General features: G+C 46.1%; 1 protein-coding gene across 1 annotated transcript in view; it reads left to right on the plus strand.

Moving 5' to 3' along the window:
• Positions 1 to 14,989, plus strand: part of RCOR1 (REST corepressor 1) — a 164,288-nt gene that overhangs the window by 118,922 nt on the left and 30,377 nt on the right. Inside the window, 2 exon segments of the mRNA XM_077323738.1 lie at positions 4,616 to 4,734; positions 12,369 to 12,447. Of these exon segments, the coding sequence (XP_077179853.1) occupies positions 4,616 to 4,734; positions 12,369 to 12,447 (198 nt within the window).

Consider the following 14,989-nt stretch of genomic DNA (forward strand, 5'->3'; position numbering starts at 1 on the left):
AGTCTTTTCTTTGATCTGAATGCTCTCCCCCCTCCCCCTCAACACTTATCTGTGCCCTTACAACAAAAAAGTGGGTGTGGGGAGGCGGCAGGCAGATGAGGATTTAGAAAGGCAGGCTGGACGCCAGTAGGACAGGGGTGTCCCCTCCTGTAAAGTAGCAATTGCTTGAAATTAGAATGAAGAGTGTAGCCTTGCGCTGGTGCTTTCCTGCTCCCTTGGAATTCTTCTTACAAAGTCCCCCCCCCCCATCCATAACTGCATCTCTTAAGCACATGCATCAAGCAGAGCCACTGACTTGCACAATCGCACAGTCCCAGCTTTTAACCTGAGGTCATTCCTGCTGAACCGCCCCTCTCCTTTGAAGGAGGAGGAGGAGGGCACTGCCAGGCTGAAGGTGGGATTGCACTGTCTGATAGGCACATCGCTGGTTGCCTGCCTCTGGGCTAGCTGGATTTGCCTTGCTGCCCTTAGTAAGAGGCATACCAAACTTGCTTTCCTCACAGCCTGTAGACCAGGGGTAGTCAAACTGCGGCCCTCCAGATGTCCATGGACTACTATTCCCAGGAGCCCCTGCCAGCATTTGCTGGCAGGGGCTCCTGGGAATTGTAGTCCATGGACATCTGGAGGGCCGCAGTTTGACTACCCCTGCTGTAGACCATCTAGGACAGTGGTTCCCAACCTTCCTAATGCCGCAACCCTTTAATACAGTCCCTCATGTTGCGGTGACCCCCAGCTATAAGATCAAGCAAGGGTTCTTTCACAGAAATGAAACCAAAACTGACCAATGGCATGAAGACCCATTGTCCATGATTGTATGTAAATTGTTTTTTTCCCCCCGGGGTGTCTCAGTTTAGTTCTGCCTCTTGCCCCACCATGCCAATATCGCTCTTTTCCGCTGCTCCAGACAGACCAGCGCTCTATCTTGATCTATCCCGCAAGGCTGTTCTGTGGATGGTATCCCCCCCCCCCCCGTCCAAGCTGCTTGCCCTGCCGCAACCCCTGTGAACGGGTTGTTCGACCCCCAAAGGGGCCCCAGAAGTGATGCCAGCTGGCCATGCACCTGGCCACGACCCAGAAGTAACATCACTACCCATTCCCCTAACCCTCCTTGTCCTCCCTCCCACCACCTCTACTACAATTATTGCGGCTCTGCCTCATGCAGGCTGGAAAGAAGAGTAGGAGCTGAGAAGACAGCCCAGACCTCCCCCCCCACCCAATTCCCACGCCACTTCACAGCTCTTGCATACTCCCAGGGATCCACGGACCCCTGGTTGGGGATCCCTGATCTAGATGTACATTCAGGGTGTGAATTTCCTTATGAGTGTGGCTTTGCTCCTTGTATCCATTTGTGGTAGTGTGGAGTAGTGAGCCGATTTGCCAAGCTAGAATCAGGGAGGCTCGAGTTCAAATCCCCGTTCTGTTACAAAGCTCTGGGGGTAACCTTGGCTAGCTTCAGTGGCCTTTACAGTGTTGTTGTGAGGATAAAACTGGAGAAGGGAGGGTGGGCCCCGGCTTCCTTGGAGGAAAGTGTTGCACAAATATAATTAATCTAACGATGTAAAGAGGCACGTAGAGTCTGATGTTCGTGCCTACTTGATTTACATCCGCGCCTTGCAGAAATCAATCCAGCGTGGGTTCCCTGAGCAACAAAGAATCAAGGGCTCTGCATAGCCAGCTAAAATCTAACCATAAAACCTGATAATTAGTGCAGCCTTTACCCTTCAAAATTAAGCATGCATTGGAGAGCGTGCGTGGGGGTGGGGAGGGGAGGGGAGGGGAGAGGAGAGGATAACAACCACAAATTCTTAGCCGTTACCAAAAAAAAAACCCCGAAATTGCTTTTTAAAAAAACAATAAAAGGCCAAGGTAGCACAACACTTGGTGCAAGGTTCCTTAGTTCTTCGGAATGCTTTATCAGACTGGATGTTTAAAAAAAGAATGCCCACCTCCAAAATGTGCCAGGGCAGTGTGTGTGTGTGGGGGGGGGCTCACATCTACCTAGGTTAGGCTTACTCTGGGGTTTCTTGACTGCCCTGGAAGGGTTTTCCAAATGGGTAGGGGTTAATTAATTTAATATATTTTTTTAAAAAATATTAAACTATTTATCGGTTGATATGAATATATATGGCTATGTTGACCCACCTCCCCTCCCCAAATCGGCCAATGATGGGCCTGGAGGGGGTGGGAAGAGGAGGGACCCCAGGCGGGCTATGCTTCCCAACCAAGTTCTGCACAATTATGCTACTTCTGGATATTCTCAAGGCCTGAAGAATATTTCAGGGGTTTCTCTGTGGTAAGAAAGTTGAGAAAGGCTGATCTAGGCTATGACCTTAATACCTTTTTTGTCTGCATCTTGGCTGCCACCCTCCAGGTGGGGCCTGGAGGTGTCTCGTTTTCACAAATGATCTCCAGAGTACAGATATCAGTTTTCCTGGAGAAAACACTTGCATTAGGACAGGGGTAGTCAACCTGTGGTCCTCCAGATGTCCATGGACTACAATTCCCATGAGCCCCTGCCAGCAAACGCTGGCAGGAGCTCATGGGAATTGTAGTCCATGGACATCTGGAGGACCACAGGTTGACTACCCCTGATTTAGGATACTTTGGGCTGATCCTGCATTGAGTAGGGGGTTGGACTAGATGGCCTGTGTGGCCCCTTCCAACTCTATGATTCTGTGATTTTTAATGGGGGGGGGGCTCCATGGTATGGTACCCTGCTGAGGTCCCTATCCTCTCAAGGCTCCATCTCAAAAATCTCCAGGCCCAGAGTTGACAACCCTATTCTGCTTCCCATTTTAAGATGCTTCGCTTACTTTGGTGGGCCCAGGACTTGAATGGCGGAACCCACCAGCATTCTGAGAAGATGAAAAAATGGAAGCTCCCCCCCCCACACAGAACATAACAATCAGGAGAACAAAATATGAGTCCATTGGCACCTTAAAGACCAACAACATTTTATTCACAGTGTGAGCTTTTGTGTGCACGCACCCTTCCTTAGACAATGAAATGGAAATCACTAGATTACATATATAAGGAGTGGGTAAATTAGCAGTAAATTAGTATAAACAGCTTCATGAAAATGTACAAGTATGCAGTGTAATAAAGATGTTTAGCAGATCCAAGAGCCTAGCCAGAATAACAAGCTGAGTTTATAAGGTTATCAGTCCTTTGGGCTCAACTCCAGTTTGAGAAACATAATAGAGGGAATTGAAATGTCAAGATTGGTAATTAATGGCAGATGCATTCCCAGTTGTAGCGCAGAGTAATTAAAAGAGACCTAGCCCCATCTGCCTCCACCCAAGCATGGAGGCATCCACACAAGTGACAGGCTGGAGTTAGACTCAGGTGGTCTTAGGGTAGGAGACTTATCTTCACGGAAGGCATAACAATCTGTAGTCGATGAATGCTGACATGGGCCTAGAGAGGCCAGGCTTAGCTGCCTCACCCTCTGGCCATATTGCAAGAGTACTAATAGGAATTTGCACTCATAAGAAGGGGAAGGCATTGGTGCAGAAGGCTGGAGTGTGCAAAATTCAAATACAGTAAGAGCTGTAGACACCCTTAAAAAATTTTTTTTGAAACAACAAAGCAAGCAACAACAAAAACAAAATTGAGAGGTGGCACCTTAATTGCAAATTGCGTTTTCTGAAGCAGGCTGGACTAGAAGCAAAAGCAGAACAATTGATAATTTAATTAGTAGTTAAGCAAGTGAGAATGCAGCCTACCTAAAGCGGTGTAGTGTTGAGGGCAAAGGGAACGGCGAAAGCTGGAAAAAGAAGGGAGGCTGCCCAGTAAAAACCCAGGGGGAGGGAAACAAACACAAAAGCTGAAGCATTTCCTTTTGAAGCGTGCCTCCTGTCCTGTGGCTTAAGTCACAGGCTGTTGCCACAAAAGCCGCACCAGTTCTGGAAAAGCATCCAAGATGCCAATTAATCCCCGGTTTCTGGAACGGCACCAGGAGGTGGTGCTGCTGGGCAATTGTGCACCTGGCACTTTACATTGTGGGGTCTGGCATAAACAGAATGGGCCTTATGCCTCTGATTCCCGCCTCTAGGTTGGCAAGTTGGAAGGGGCCTCCAGGGTCATCTAGTCCAACCCCCTGCACAATGCAGGGACTCACAACAACCCGCCCACCCACAGTGACCCCAATTCCGTGCCCAAGTTATCCCGCCACCCCCACCACCAAAAACATCCAAAATTCAGACTGGCCTGGAAGAAATTCATCTACCTACAGCAGCAATTAGCAATTCCCTGGGTATGCAAGGAAGGGCCACAAGAAACAAACAGTGGCACATCCCTTCCTGCCCACCCACTCACCATCTGCCTCAGTTCATAAACTCAGCATTTCTGTCAGATGATTATTCCAGGAGATTTAGAGGCGGAGCCTGGGGAGGGCGGGGTTTGGAGAGGGGAGAGACCTCAGCACGGTACGATTGCAAATCGTACAGCCATTTTCTTTCGGGGAACTGATAGATCACTTGGAATTCCAGGGCAACTCCAGGTTGGGAAAGAATGCTCTTCCAGTGCTATGTGCGATGATAGGCAGCGTTGGCTTACAGTCGGATTGTGGCCCATTCCCAGGCTTTCTGTGACCCCAGACCTCTGTGTTTCTCAGCTTCCAGACAAGTCGATAGCCAGCTTGGTGAAGTTCTATTACTCCTGGAAGAAAACGAGAACTAAAACCAGCGTTATGGATCGCCACGCTAGGAAACAGAAAAGAGAGCGGGAGGAAAGGTAAGTGTCTCAACGGGTTAGGGTGAGGGCCTGCTTAATTGGTCTACAGCAGGGGTAGTCAGCCTGTGGTCCTCCAGATGTCCATGGACTACAATTCCCATGAGCCCCTGCCAGCAAACACTGGCAGGGGCTCATGGGAATTGTAGTCTACGGACATCTGGAGGACCACAGGTTGACTATCCCTGGTCTACATGGCCAGATAGATATTTATTTGCCTTTTTAGTCCCTTTTTTCACTGTGACTCAAGGCTGGACTCAAGAATGCGATTGAACTGTTTAGTCAGTCAGTGCCAACTACAAAATTTGGTGACGTTTGGATGATAATACGTGTACCCGATTGCAGAGATGCCTAGCAAAACAAAGCCATCCAGTGAATCAGCAAACGGATTACAAAATGTGATAACATTTGAGTCTTCTTACTGAAGTAGCGTAATGCAGCAGGCCTTGGCCTGAAGGTCTGGAAGAAAAAGGACACATTATCTCTAATAAAGGTCAGCGACTGAGCCGATCCATCACAACACAGCTTTACCGCTGCCGCTAGAAGAATGCTCTCCCAAATAGTTCTGTTTGCACATTTTGCAGAACAGAAGTAGTGTGGGGATCTTCCTAGAACAGGGTTTTTGGGCATACAGAAATGTGGACGGTTTGAGACACTGGCACAAATCTGTTTCAGTCATTTTAAAAAGCGATGATGTGCCAGAGGGGTATAAGGTGAAAAAAGTGAGTAGTCTTTGGGTCACGTTATGCAAACTTGGTGGTTGAATTTTTTTCAAAGCACTTGTTGCTAGATTCACCTTTTTTGTGTTTTATAATCCCCTTCTTTTCATAGACGCCCTTTATTATAGTCCCCTCACTTTATAAGGCAGGGATCCACAACATGTTGCCGTGGGCACTGTGGTGCCTGCTGCTACCTTTCCTGGAACCTGCCAAGCATTTTTAGGAAGTGGGAAGGCCAAGTAGGACTCGTGCCCAACAGGGCTTCTGATTCGCCACACAGATTAAAATAAGATTGTTTTGCTTGCAATAGCCAAAACAGTGTTGGTTTTATTCTCTCACACAGTCCTCTTTCCCAGTGTATTTTTTAAAAAATTACTATTCCTATCCCCGTCATTTGGACTCACTCTCTATGACTCTGCTTCCTGAAGTGGCCATTTTGTGGTTGACTCCACCTCCTGTGGCAGCCATCTTGTGGTCACGCCCACCACCCTGTGTGTGAATTCCACAGGTTCCCACAAGCTCAAAAAGGTTGGAGAGCCTTGGTCCACAGTCACTGTACAACTACAGTGTCTATCCAAACACATCCTCACTCAGCAGTTGTGTTTGTTGTGGTTGTACCATGGTTTCACCTAGTAAGAATACAAGCACAAGTGTACATCCTGTGTTGAAAGTGTGCCAGGGCTCTTACGCATTGAAGGGTGTCTGTCATTTATATGTACAGGTGTCGTTGCTGTGGGTATACCCAGTCACAAACGCAACTGCTGAGAAAATTGTGGGGGCTACTCTATGTAGGAGAAAGCCAGGAACTCAAAATAACATGAGAAGCAAATTAATTGTGTTGAGAAGGCCAGTATTCTTGTTATAGCAAAGTTCTGATTAGTGGGGTTTTGATGTGTGCCACATTATGTCCAATGGTGCATTAAGGGGTGGGGCCAGTATTCTAATGTCCACCAGCATCTTCATGGCAAAGCTTTTGGGGTTATTAGTTGCTGTTCATTTCTGACATAAGGTTAGATCTATTCCTGGTGAGGTTTCCTGGTTCCTAGATCTTCTAAGAATCTTGCTGTAAAAATACTCCATCTAGATCTCGTGGTTCCAGAATCCCAGTAGACATTAGGCGCTTCCTGTGGGAAGTGATGTCACGAGCTGACAAATCTTTCCAGTTATCTGCCAAAGAGGGTTGGTCCACTGTGTTCATAAGAAATTGCAGCCAGCTTTTGAATTCCTTGTTTGTGAGTCTGAATTTTGTGGGAAACACGATCCTTGCTCGGGGTCTTCTTTCCCTTCTTGCAACACAATGCTACTTTCTTAATCAGGTGCTTTATTCCTAAGTGGGGGGTGGAAGATGGGAATGCTCTTCTTTTTGCAATGCGTGAATAATTTTGTACTATATACTAATGAAATGTAGGGTCTTTTAAAGACCATGCTTGTGATTAAGTACCACATTACAGTCATTGGGGGAAATTCTTGCAGTTGAAAGGCCTATCACATACAGTGATCTGGGTTTTTTTTGGGGGGGGGTGTTCCTTTTGGTAGGGGTCATCAGATCAATCCTCCATTGCTTCTTCTTCAAAGAGGCAATCTGAAGATGTAAAATAGTTCCTGATGGGAAACAGACTCTGAAGTGGCTTGCAGCCATTGATTCCGCAGTCCATTTTGTGCTTTCCGTATTCTGTAAGGACAGTGGTTTGTTTCCATAGTTTTGGTCCCCGGAAACGCTCTTTGAAGATACACCCGAGTCCAGATTTTTGCTTTAATTCAATGTTCTTGCAATGCAGGAATATTGATTTGAAATAGTCTGAGAGCCTGTTGCTATGGAGATGGTGATTCCACCGCTATAATTCAGGAAGGGACCCGGCTGGCACATGTTAGTATTTGTGTAAATCTTTGCCAGTTTTGCAGTCATTTCAGCGGTAACACCCAAACTGTGGGTCTAGGTCATGCTGGCTTTAATGATAGCGAGCTGTCCGAGTGGTGTGTGCGAGTCCAGAAAGGCGAGGTGGTGGTTGTCTGTATTAAATAGATCCTTGAAATCAGCTCATGATCTCTGGACAATGGGAGCCATAATGGCTGGTGTTCCCTTCTTAAAAATTAGCTTCCACAGATAAGCAGTGTCTGAATACACAGGGATGATTAAAGCCACCCTTTTCCCCTTAAGGGCTGCAGTCTGCAGCGGCTGCTTATGGTGATTGGAGCAGAGATCTATATAGATCAAGCAGCTGCAGATCCTCATCTCATCTCATCAGTGACTTTGCTGGGTGTCAGGTTGACACTTTTCTAGATTAAACATGGTTGTCTCAAAGCTGTCGCAGCCAAACCTGGACAGGTTTTGTTAGGTCTCTTTTTTCTTTCTTTTTGCAAAGAGCTCTTCACCTGCTTTGCCATTAGTGTTAGAAAAGTGGGGAAGCAAGCTGTAATTTGTGACTGCTTTTATGGCTTGTTTTTATGCTGTTTCTGAGTTTTACGGTACTGTTTTACTCGAGCAGGTCTGGAGTTGAATTTACTACAAATTTAGGGCTGCAGATTATGAGGATAATTTTAATTTTGGAGGGTAGCATGTTGGTCTGCAGTCAGAGAGTGGAAATTGGGTCAAGTAGCAACTTAAAGCTACTTTTATTTGGGGGGGGGGGGGTTATGAACTTTTGAGAGTCAGAGTGCCCCTACTTTGAGCCTCGAAAACTTGTACTCCCAAAATAGTTCAGTAGTGGAATAGGCTGCCTAAGGAGGTGGTGAGCTCCCCCTCACTGGCAGTCTTCAAGCAAAGATTGGATACACACTTTCCTTGGATGCTTTAGGATGCTTAGGGCTGATCCTGCGTTGAGCAGGGGGTTGGATTAGATGGCCTGGCCTGTATGGCCCCTTCCAACTCTATGATTCTGTGATTCTAAAGTCTTAGTGGTCCTTAAAGTACTCCAAGGTTCCAATCTAGATTATGAGAAGGAGCCTCTGGCTATTAAAAAAAACATACACTAAAAATTACTAAATTGCCAAATACTGTGGGTCCTCTTAAATTTGACACCATTTAGAGCCCTGTTAGGTGTCAGCCCTAGGCCTGAGCAGGTCTTTGGAGAGGTGGCACATAATGTTTTCGTAGTTTAATAAATGGTGGTATAAGGATTTTATTCCCAATCGTCATGCACCCGGATCCCAGGCAAGCGTTCTTGCTTGCTAAATGTCTCCTAGATAGGCTTGCCAACTTCCAAGTGGGGCCTGGAGATGTCCCAGAATTACTGCTGGTGTCTAGATCAGGGGTAGTCAAACTGCGGCCCTCCAGATGTCCATGGACAACAATTCCCATGAGCCCCCTGCCAGCGTTTGAAGAAGAAGAAGAAGAAGAGTTGGTTCTTATATGCCGCTTTTCCCTACCCGAAGGAGGCTCAAAGCGGCTTACAGTCGCCTTCACATTCCTCTCCCCAGAACAGACACCCTGTGGGGTGGGTGAGGCTGAGAGAGCCCTGATATTCCTGCTCAGTCAGAACAGTTTTATCAGTGCTGTGGGGAGCCCAAGGTCACCCAGCTGGATGCATGTGGGGGAGCGCAGAATCGAACCCGGCTCGCCAGATTAGAAGTCCGCACTCCTAACCACTACACCAAACTGGCACTCCTAACCACTACACCAAACTGGCAGGGGCTCATGGGAATTGCAGTCCATGGACATCTGGAGGACCACAGGTTGACTACCCCTGCCTATACGGATAAGTGTTGAAATTTCGAGTAGCAAAGGATATCAGATCTTCAAATGGGAGAGGTGTGGCTCAAACCAAATTGCAAAAAGAACTTACGGCAGGGAACTAATCACAGCCTCTCTTGCCCAACCCCCTTGTTGGAAAAAACATGGAAGAGAGAGACTCCTTAGTTTAGAAAAAAGTAGGGTATAAAAACCTACTCTATTTCTAAAATCCATTGTGTGTGTGTCTTATATGCTTGAACTTCAGTCTAGAGGCGGTTTCCTACGGGCTCCCTCCGGGGCCAGGAAGTAACCTCGCACAAGCCGCTGTGTAAAGGCTCAGGGAGAGAGGCACAGCTGCATAGCCCTCTCTCTGCACGGTTTTTATTCCGCCAACAGGGAAAAGGCAGTCCAGGTTGAACACCAATGACCAGGCAGATCCCTTGGGCTGCCTTTTTCCTATTGGTGGAATATCCCCCCCACACACACACACACCCTCAGGGCCAATCACCTCCGGTTTTGAGAAGTGCTTCGTCAGGGCCGCAAACTGAGTTTTATAGGTGGAGAGATAATCTCGTATGTCTCTATATCAGTTGTACGTAAGACCGCTGTGTGGTGCTCAAACATGGCGATCTAGATGTGGGTTCCTTGTAGTCTTAACACCTATATGAATTTTCCTTGCAAGACAAAAAACAAAAACAAAAAGACCCAAAAAAAAGGAGGGGGAGGGGGGAGAAGGGAGTCTACAAAGCCTGACCTTTTGCGATATTCGCAGTATGCAAACACTATCTCTAGATACACAAACAGAATAGCTGTTCTTAAAAAAGCATTTGCATCTCCTGGCTGCTCACTTATAAAGCAACACATTAGTTCAGCTTACCTTGAAACCATGCTCCCTGCAAAACAGCTGCACACGTTATTAAGTTCTTTTCACCTTAATTTGTGTAAACGGGAGCTGGAAAGTAAATAATATTCTACAGTGAATAAGTGAAGTCTCCAGCCTCTCTGGAAGGAATTCTAAACAAGATTAGGAGAAAATAACATTGGTTTCTGTCACTGAGGCTCTTGCGGTATGTTTTTAATTTCATGGATTGCTGGGAAAGGTGTGTGGTTGTTTTCCATTGGATCTGAAGCCTATGCATCTATTAAAAGCTGATCCAATAAATTTCTGGAGTCTCGTAATGCTTCTTAGGCAGCACAGCACATTTCAGCTGCTTCCAGTACAGTAGTTCTGAGTTGTAAATTGGATTGGAGCATTCATTTGAATTCTAGTCTGATATTCCATGGGAATGAGCAAAGGGTAAGAACTTGAATTAGCTTGCTGGCGTACTGCCTTGTTCCCTTGGTTCAGAATTCAGTCCACCTACATCCAACACTGTGCAGATCCACCAATCAACAGTAGCCAGACCTTCTTATGGTGCTGGTTGGACCTAACAAGAAATGGTATTCCATGACTTTTGTTTCTGGATCCTCCATACTTGTCACAGGCTGATAGCCAGAAAGCTGACTCGTGGTGGTTCACAACTATAACAGTATACAGTATAAAACTATGTGACATAGTTAATAATAAGCTAAAATAATCCCCAACAACAAATAAAATGGCGTTACAACAATTGTATAAAATGATTTAATCTTATATCTAATGATCTAAAAGGGCGCCAAAACCCACGCCTCCCTCCCCCCTGCTGTGGCCAGGTACCGAGGGCAGCCGGTACTGGGCCACGGCCCAGGGATTAGAGAACACGGCATTACAGTACATTTATATACAATTTTTACATTGTTTCTAATTCTGAGTTTGTCTTCCTGCTTGCATAATAAACACCCCACCTCTCCTTAAATTCTGTTTCTCAAATAGTTTGTTAATTTTGCCATTACTGCATTCCTATCCTAAGCTTGGACAGATGTCTGATTTTCATTTTGCTGCATATTCTTAGCTTCCATTGGGAATTTAAATTTTAATATAGCCTGCATTTTTCCATATACTTCCTTCCAACATCTTTTTGATTTTTTACAAGTTCGCCACATATGGTATCTTGATATTCTAATATTTACCTTTGTAATTTTTAGCTACTTTTTCAATATATCATCTGAAGAACAATTTATACCAATCTGATTGGCTGTGAACTTAATTTCTTTGTGCCATGACTGTTTCCATTGATGCATTGTTATTTGCTCTTTTTAAAATTTGGCATCCATTTAATCATACATTTCCCACTACTTCTGTTTGTAACTGAAGTAATAACTTGTATATCCTTATCCATCCATAGTTCCTCTATATATTTGTGAAACAACCTGGGGGTGGAACATGTCCAGCTGTCTGAGTTGGAATAGGGCCAATCAGTGTGCATCCAGCAACACTGGCTGCACCCTAATTGGCCCTGCCTCTACAGCTCCCACCCTCCCTCCCTGGACGCTAGATACACAGAGCCCTGCCAGACCCAACATGAGCCTTCATTCCCTCCTATCGCTCCTGCTGCAAGGGAAGCAGAGAGCAACACAGAGAGGGCTGCCCCAAGCTTCTGACAGAGACACAGAGAGAGCCGCCCCTGCTGGGACGGAGGGGGAGACAGGCAAGGGACGAAGCCCGCCTCTTCCTGTTGGCTCTCAGCAACTTATTCAGAAGCATGCTGCTTCATAAGATGGAGTTCGGCATTTAGCCATCGTGGTTCATAGCCAGTGAGGAATTGGACAGGAGTCCAACTATTAAAGTCATCTAAACTGGTATCTTTGGTACGTCCTGCAGCAAGTTCTGCAAGTTAGTTCCTCGTTGTGTGAAGTACTTCCATTTGTTCATTTTGCCTGTCAACATCTTTGGAAGCCCCAAGCTGTAATGTGAGGTTGAGGAAAGAGAATGTTCTCACCAGACCTTTTCCATCCAGTACCCAAATACACCCCCCTTTGTAATTTTGGTGCCTTTGTGATACCTGTTGAGAGAGAAGGCCAATATAAGTACAGCAGGAAAGCTTTTTAAAAAAAAATGTGATCTGATCCCTTTAATACTGGAATCAGCCATGTTGTTTTATGCTTTATGAAACCATATATCCTCGAATTGGAGATCAGTATTTCCTAATTAAAGAAAACACCGTTATTTCGTATAAATGTTCTTGTGATTTCCCTTTGAGCTTTGTACCTGCATCTATCACATTGGGGGGGGGGGGGAGTGACGAAAAACATGTATTTGTGTATGAGTTTTGCGGTCCATGCTAAACATGGTGAACAAATAATACAGCATTGCCTTCTTTATTTTCTAGTGAGGATGAAATGGAAGAAGCAAATGGAACTAATCCTATAGATATTGAGGTCGAACAAAACAAGGAAAGCAAAAAAGAGGTATTTTCCCAAAGAATGTTGTTTAATATATTAAGAATATACCATGAACTTGTCTAGATAATTATTGGTTTTCTTGTTGCTTTCTTTAGCTGTTGTATATAAGGATTCAGTTCTCTGCCTGGTATGTGTCCCTGCCTTTTATCCAAGGGACTCGGGGTGACATAAATGCTTTCCCCTTCCCCCATTTATCCTCACAAGAACTGTGTGGTAAGGTTAGTCTAAGCGTGTGACTGGGCCTTAGTTTAACCCAGTTAGCGTCATGTCAGAGTGGTCATTTGAACTTGGGATTTTTCTTGCCGTCTCAGATCATTGTGTATTGTTTTTGCGTGGGGTTTTTAGTTTTTTATATAAACCGCCTCAAGCCAGCTAGACCTGGGAGTGGCGGTCAACAAGTACAAAAGGGGAGGGGAGGGAGAGGGAGAGGGAGAGGGAGAGGGAGAGGGAGAGGGAGAGGGAGAGGGAGGGAGAGAGAGAGAGAGAGAGAGAGAGAGAGAGAGAGAGAGAGAGAGAGAGAGAGAGAGAGAGAGAGAGAGAAAGAAAGAAAGAAAGAAAGAAAGAAAGAAAGAAAGAAAGAAAGAAAGAAAGAAAGAAAGAAAGAAAGAAAGAAAGAAAGAAATCCTCCAGGAATCAGCCCTGTACCATTTTGGGACCCACCTATCAGCACACCTGCCTTTTATTATAGCTGCTGGAGACTTGTGGTTTATTGTCCTTGGCAGGCCATCAATAGGAGCTACTCTGAAGCCTTGATAGGCTTTCTTGCTTGGTTGGTGAGATTTGCTTGGCGGATCCGAGAAGACAAAGTTGTTGATCAATATGTTCTATGAAGCACGGTCTGCTTGATAGAGCGATTCTACCTGTTGAAGACAGCCCAAGTCCCTGACAGCTTCTTAAATGCTGAGAATTGTGAAACGTTCTCAATATTTTTCTAAAGCTTTATGAAGTTGTGGCGTTTCCTAGAATCCCTCACAGAACCAAACTGCACAAGACAGCATCCTTGTGGTCGCCATGGGAACACCAACGCCAGTTTAAAGTAATTTGAAAATACTGGAAGGGTCCAATGCCTAGAGGGTAGCAGGCAGAGGTGTTCTTGTTCCTCCCTCCCCCTGTCCCTCCCCCTGGCTGATCTGTGGCTCTCCAGAGCTCTGTGGACTACAATTCCCATGAGCTCCTTCCAGCTTGGAATTGTAGTCCACAGACCTCTGGAGAACCACAGTATGGCTACCCCTACCTTACTATGTGCCAAAACAACTGCACACACTCTTCCAACCACAGCTGTTTTGGCACTTGAAAAAGAGCTGAGGAGGGAAGCAAGACAAACCAGGATCAGACCCTCATCGTGGCAATGTCCTTGTGACAGCCATGAGGGCAATATCATGTCTATTTTGGCCCTCAGGCTCTTGGAACTACCACTATACTGTAGGCCAAGAGCAGACAGCCCTTTTTACACGAAAGCAACCCTACGAAAAAACTCAAAAACATCTACCTGTGATGCTGGTGTGCTAACACATGAAAATGAGAGGAGACATTAGTTTTGCATGTGTACAGCTTAGCCAGGGTGTTGGTTTCTCAGGGGCCCACCTTAGTGGGGAACTGGCCCTGCCACTGAGCGGACCGTTGGGTGTCATGTGGTGGAGGGTGAAGGTATCACCTGCCTCAGAGGAAGTCTGTAATCACAAGATGTCATAGTCCCATTGTATACGGCACTGGTGAGACCACACCTGGAGTACTGTGTGCAGTTCTGGAGGCCTCACTTCAAGAAGGACGTAGATAAAATTGAAAGGGTACAGAGGAGAGCGACGGGGATGATCTGGGGCCAAGGGACCAAGCCCGATGAAGATAGGTTGAGGGACTTGGGAATGTTCAGCCTGGAGAAAAGGAGGTTGAGAGGGGGACATGATAGCCCTCTAAGTATTTGAAAGGTAGTCATTTGGAGGAGGGCGGGATGCTGTTCCCATTGGCAGCAGAGGAAAGGACACTCGGTAATGGGTTTAAACTACAAGTACAACGATATAAGCTAGATATCAGGAAAAAAAAATTCACAGTCAGAGTAGTTCAGCAGTGGAAGAGGCTGCCTAAGGAGGTGGTGAGCTCCCCCCTCACTGGCAGTCTTCAAGCAAAGGTTGGATACACACTTTCCTTGGATGCTTTAGGATGCTTAGGGCTGATCCTGCGTTGAGCAGGGGGTTGGACTAGATGGCCTCTATGGTCCCTTCCAACTCTATGATTCCATGATGCTATGATTCTATTTACTAATATGTTAATCACCTTAGTGCAGGGATTCCCACCCAGGGTTCTGGGGGACCTGGGGTTACAGCGAGAGTTCCCCAGGGGTTATGCAACCTTTCCCGGAGGTCTGGACGGCCATTGACATCATTAGACCTCACTGGAGCCCCCTTCTCCCTTTGCTCTGCAGGCCCAGTCTCTTTCTCCACAATGGAAACAGTAAACAATCGATTGATTGGCTGTCTCCTACATCTTACTTCTGTGGCCACCTCTTTGCATGCCACCACTTTCAGGGGTCCTTGAAGCCTGGAAAATAGTT

This window comes from Paroedura picta, chromosome 2 (assembly GCF_049243985.1).
Source record: "Paroedura picta isolate Pp20150507F chromosome 2, Ppicta_v3.0, whole genome shotgun sequence".
In the NCBI taxonomy this organism is placed as follows: domain Eukaryota; kingdom Metazoa; phylum Chordata; class Lepidosauria; order Squamata; family Gekkonidae; genus Paroedura; species Paroedura picta.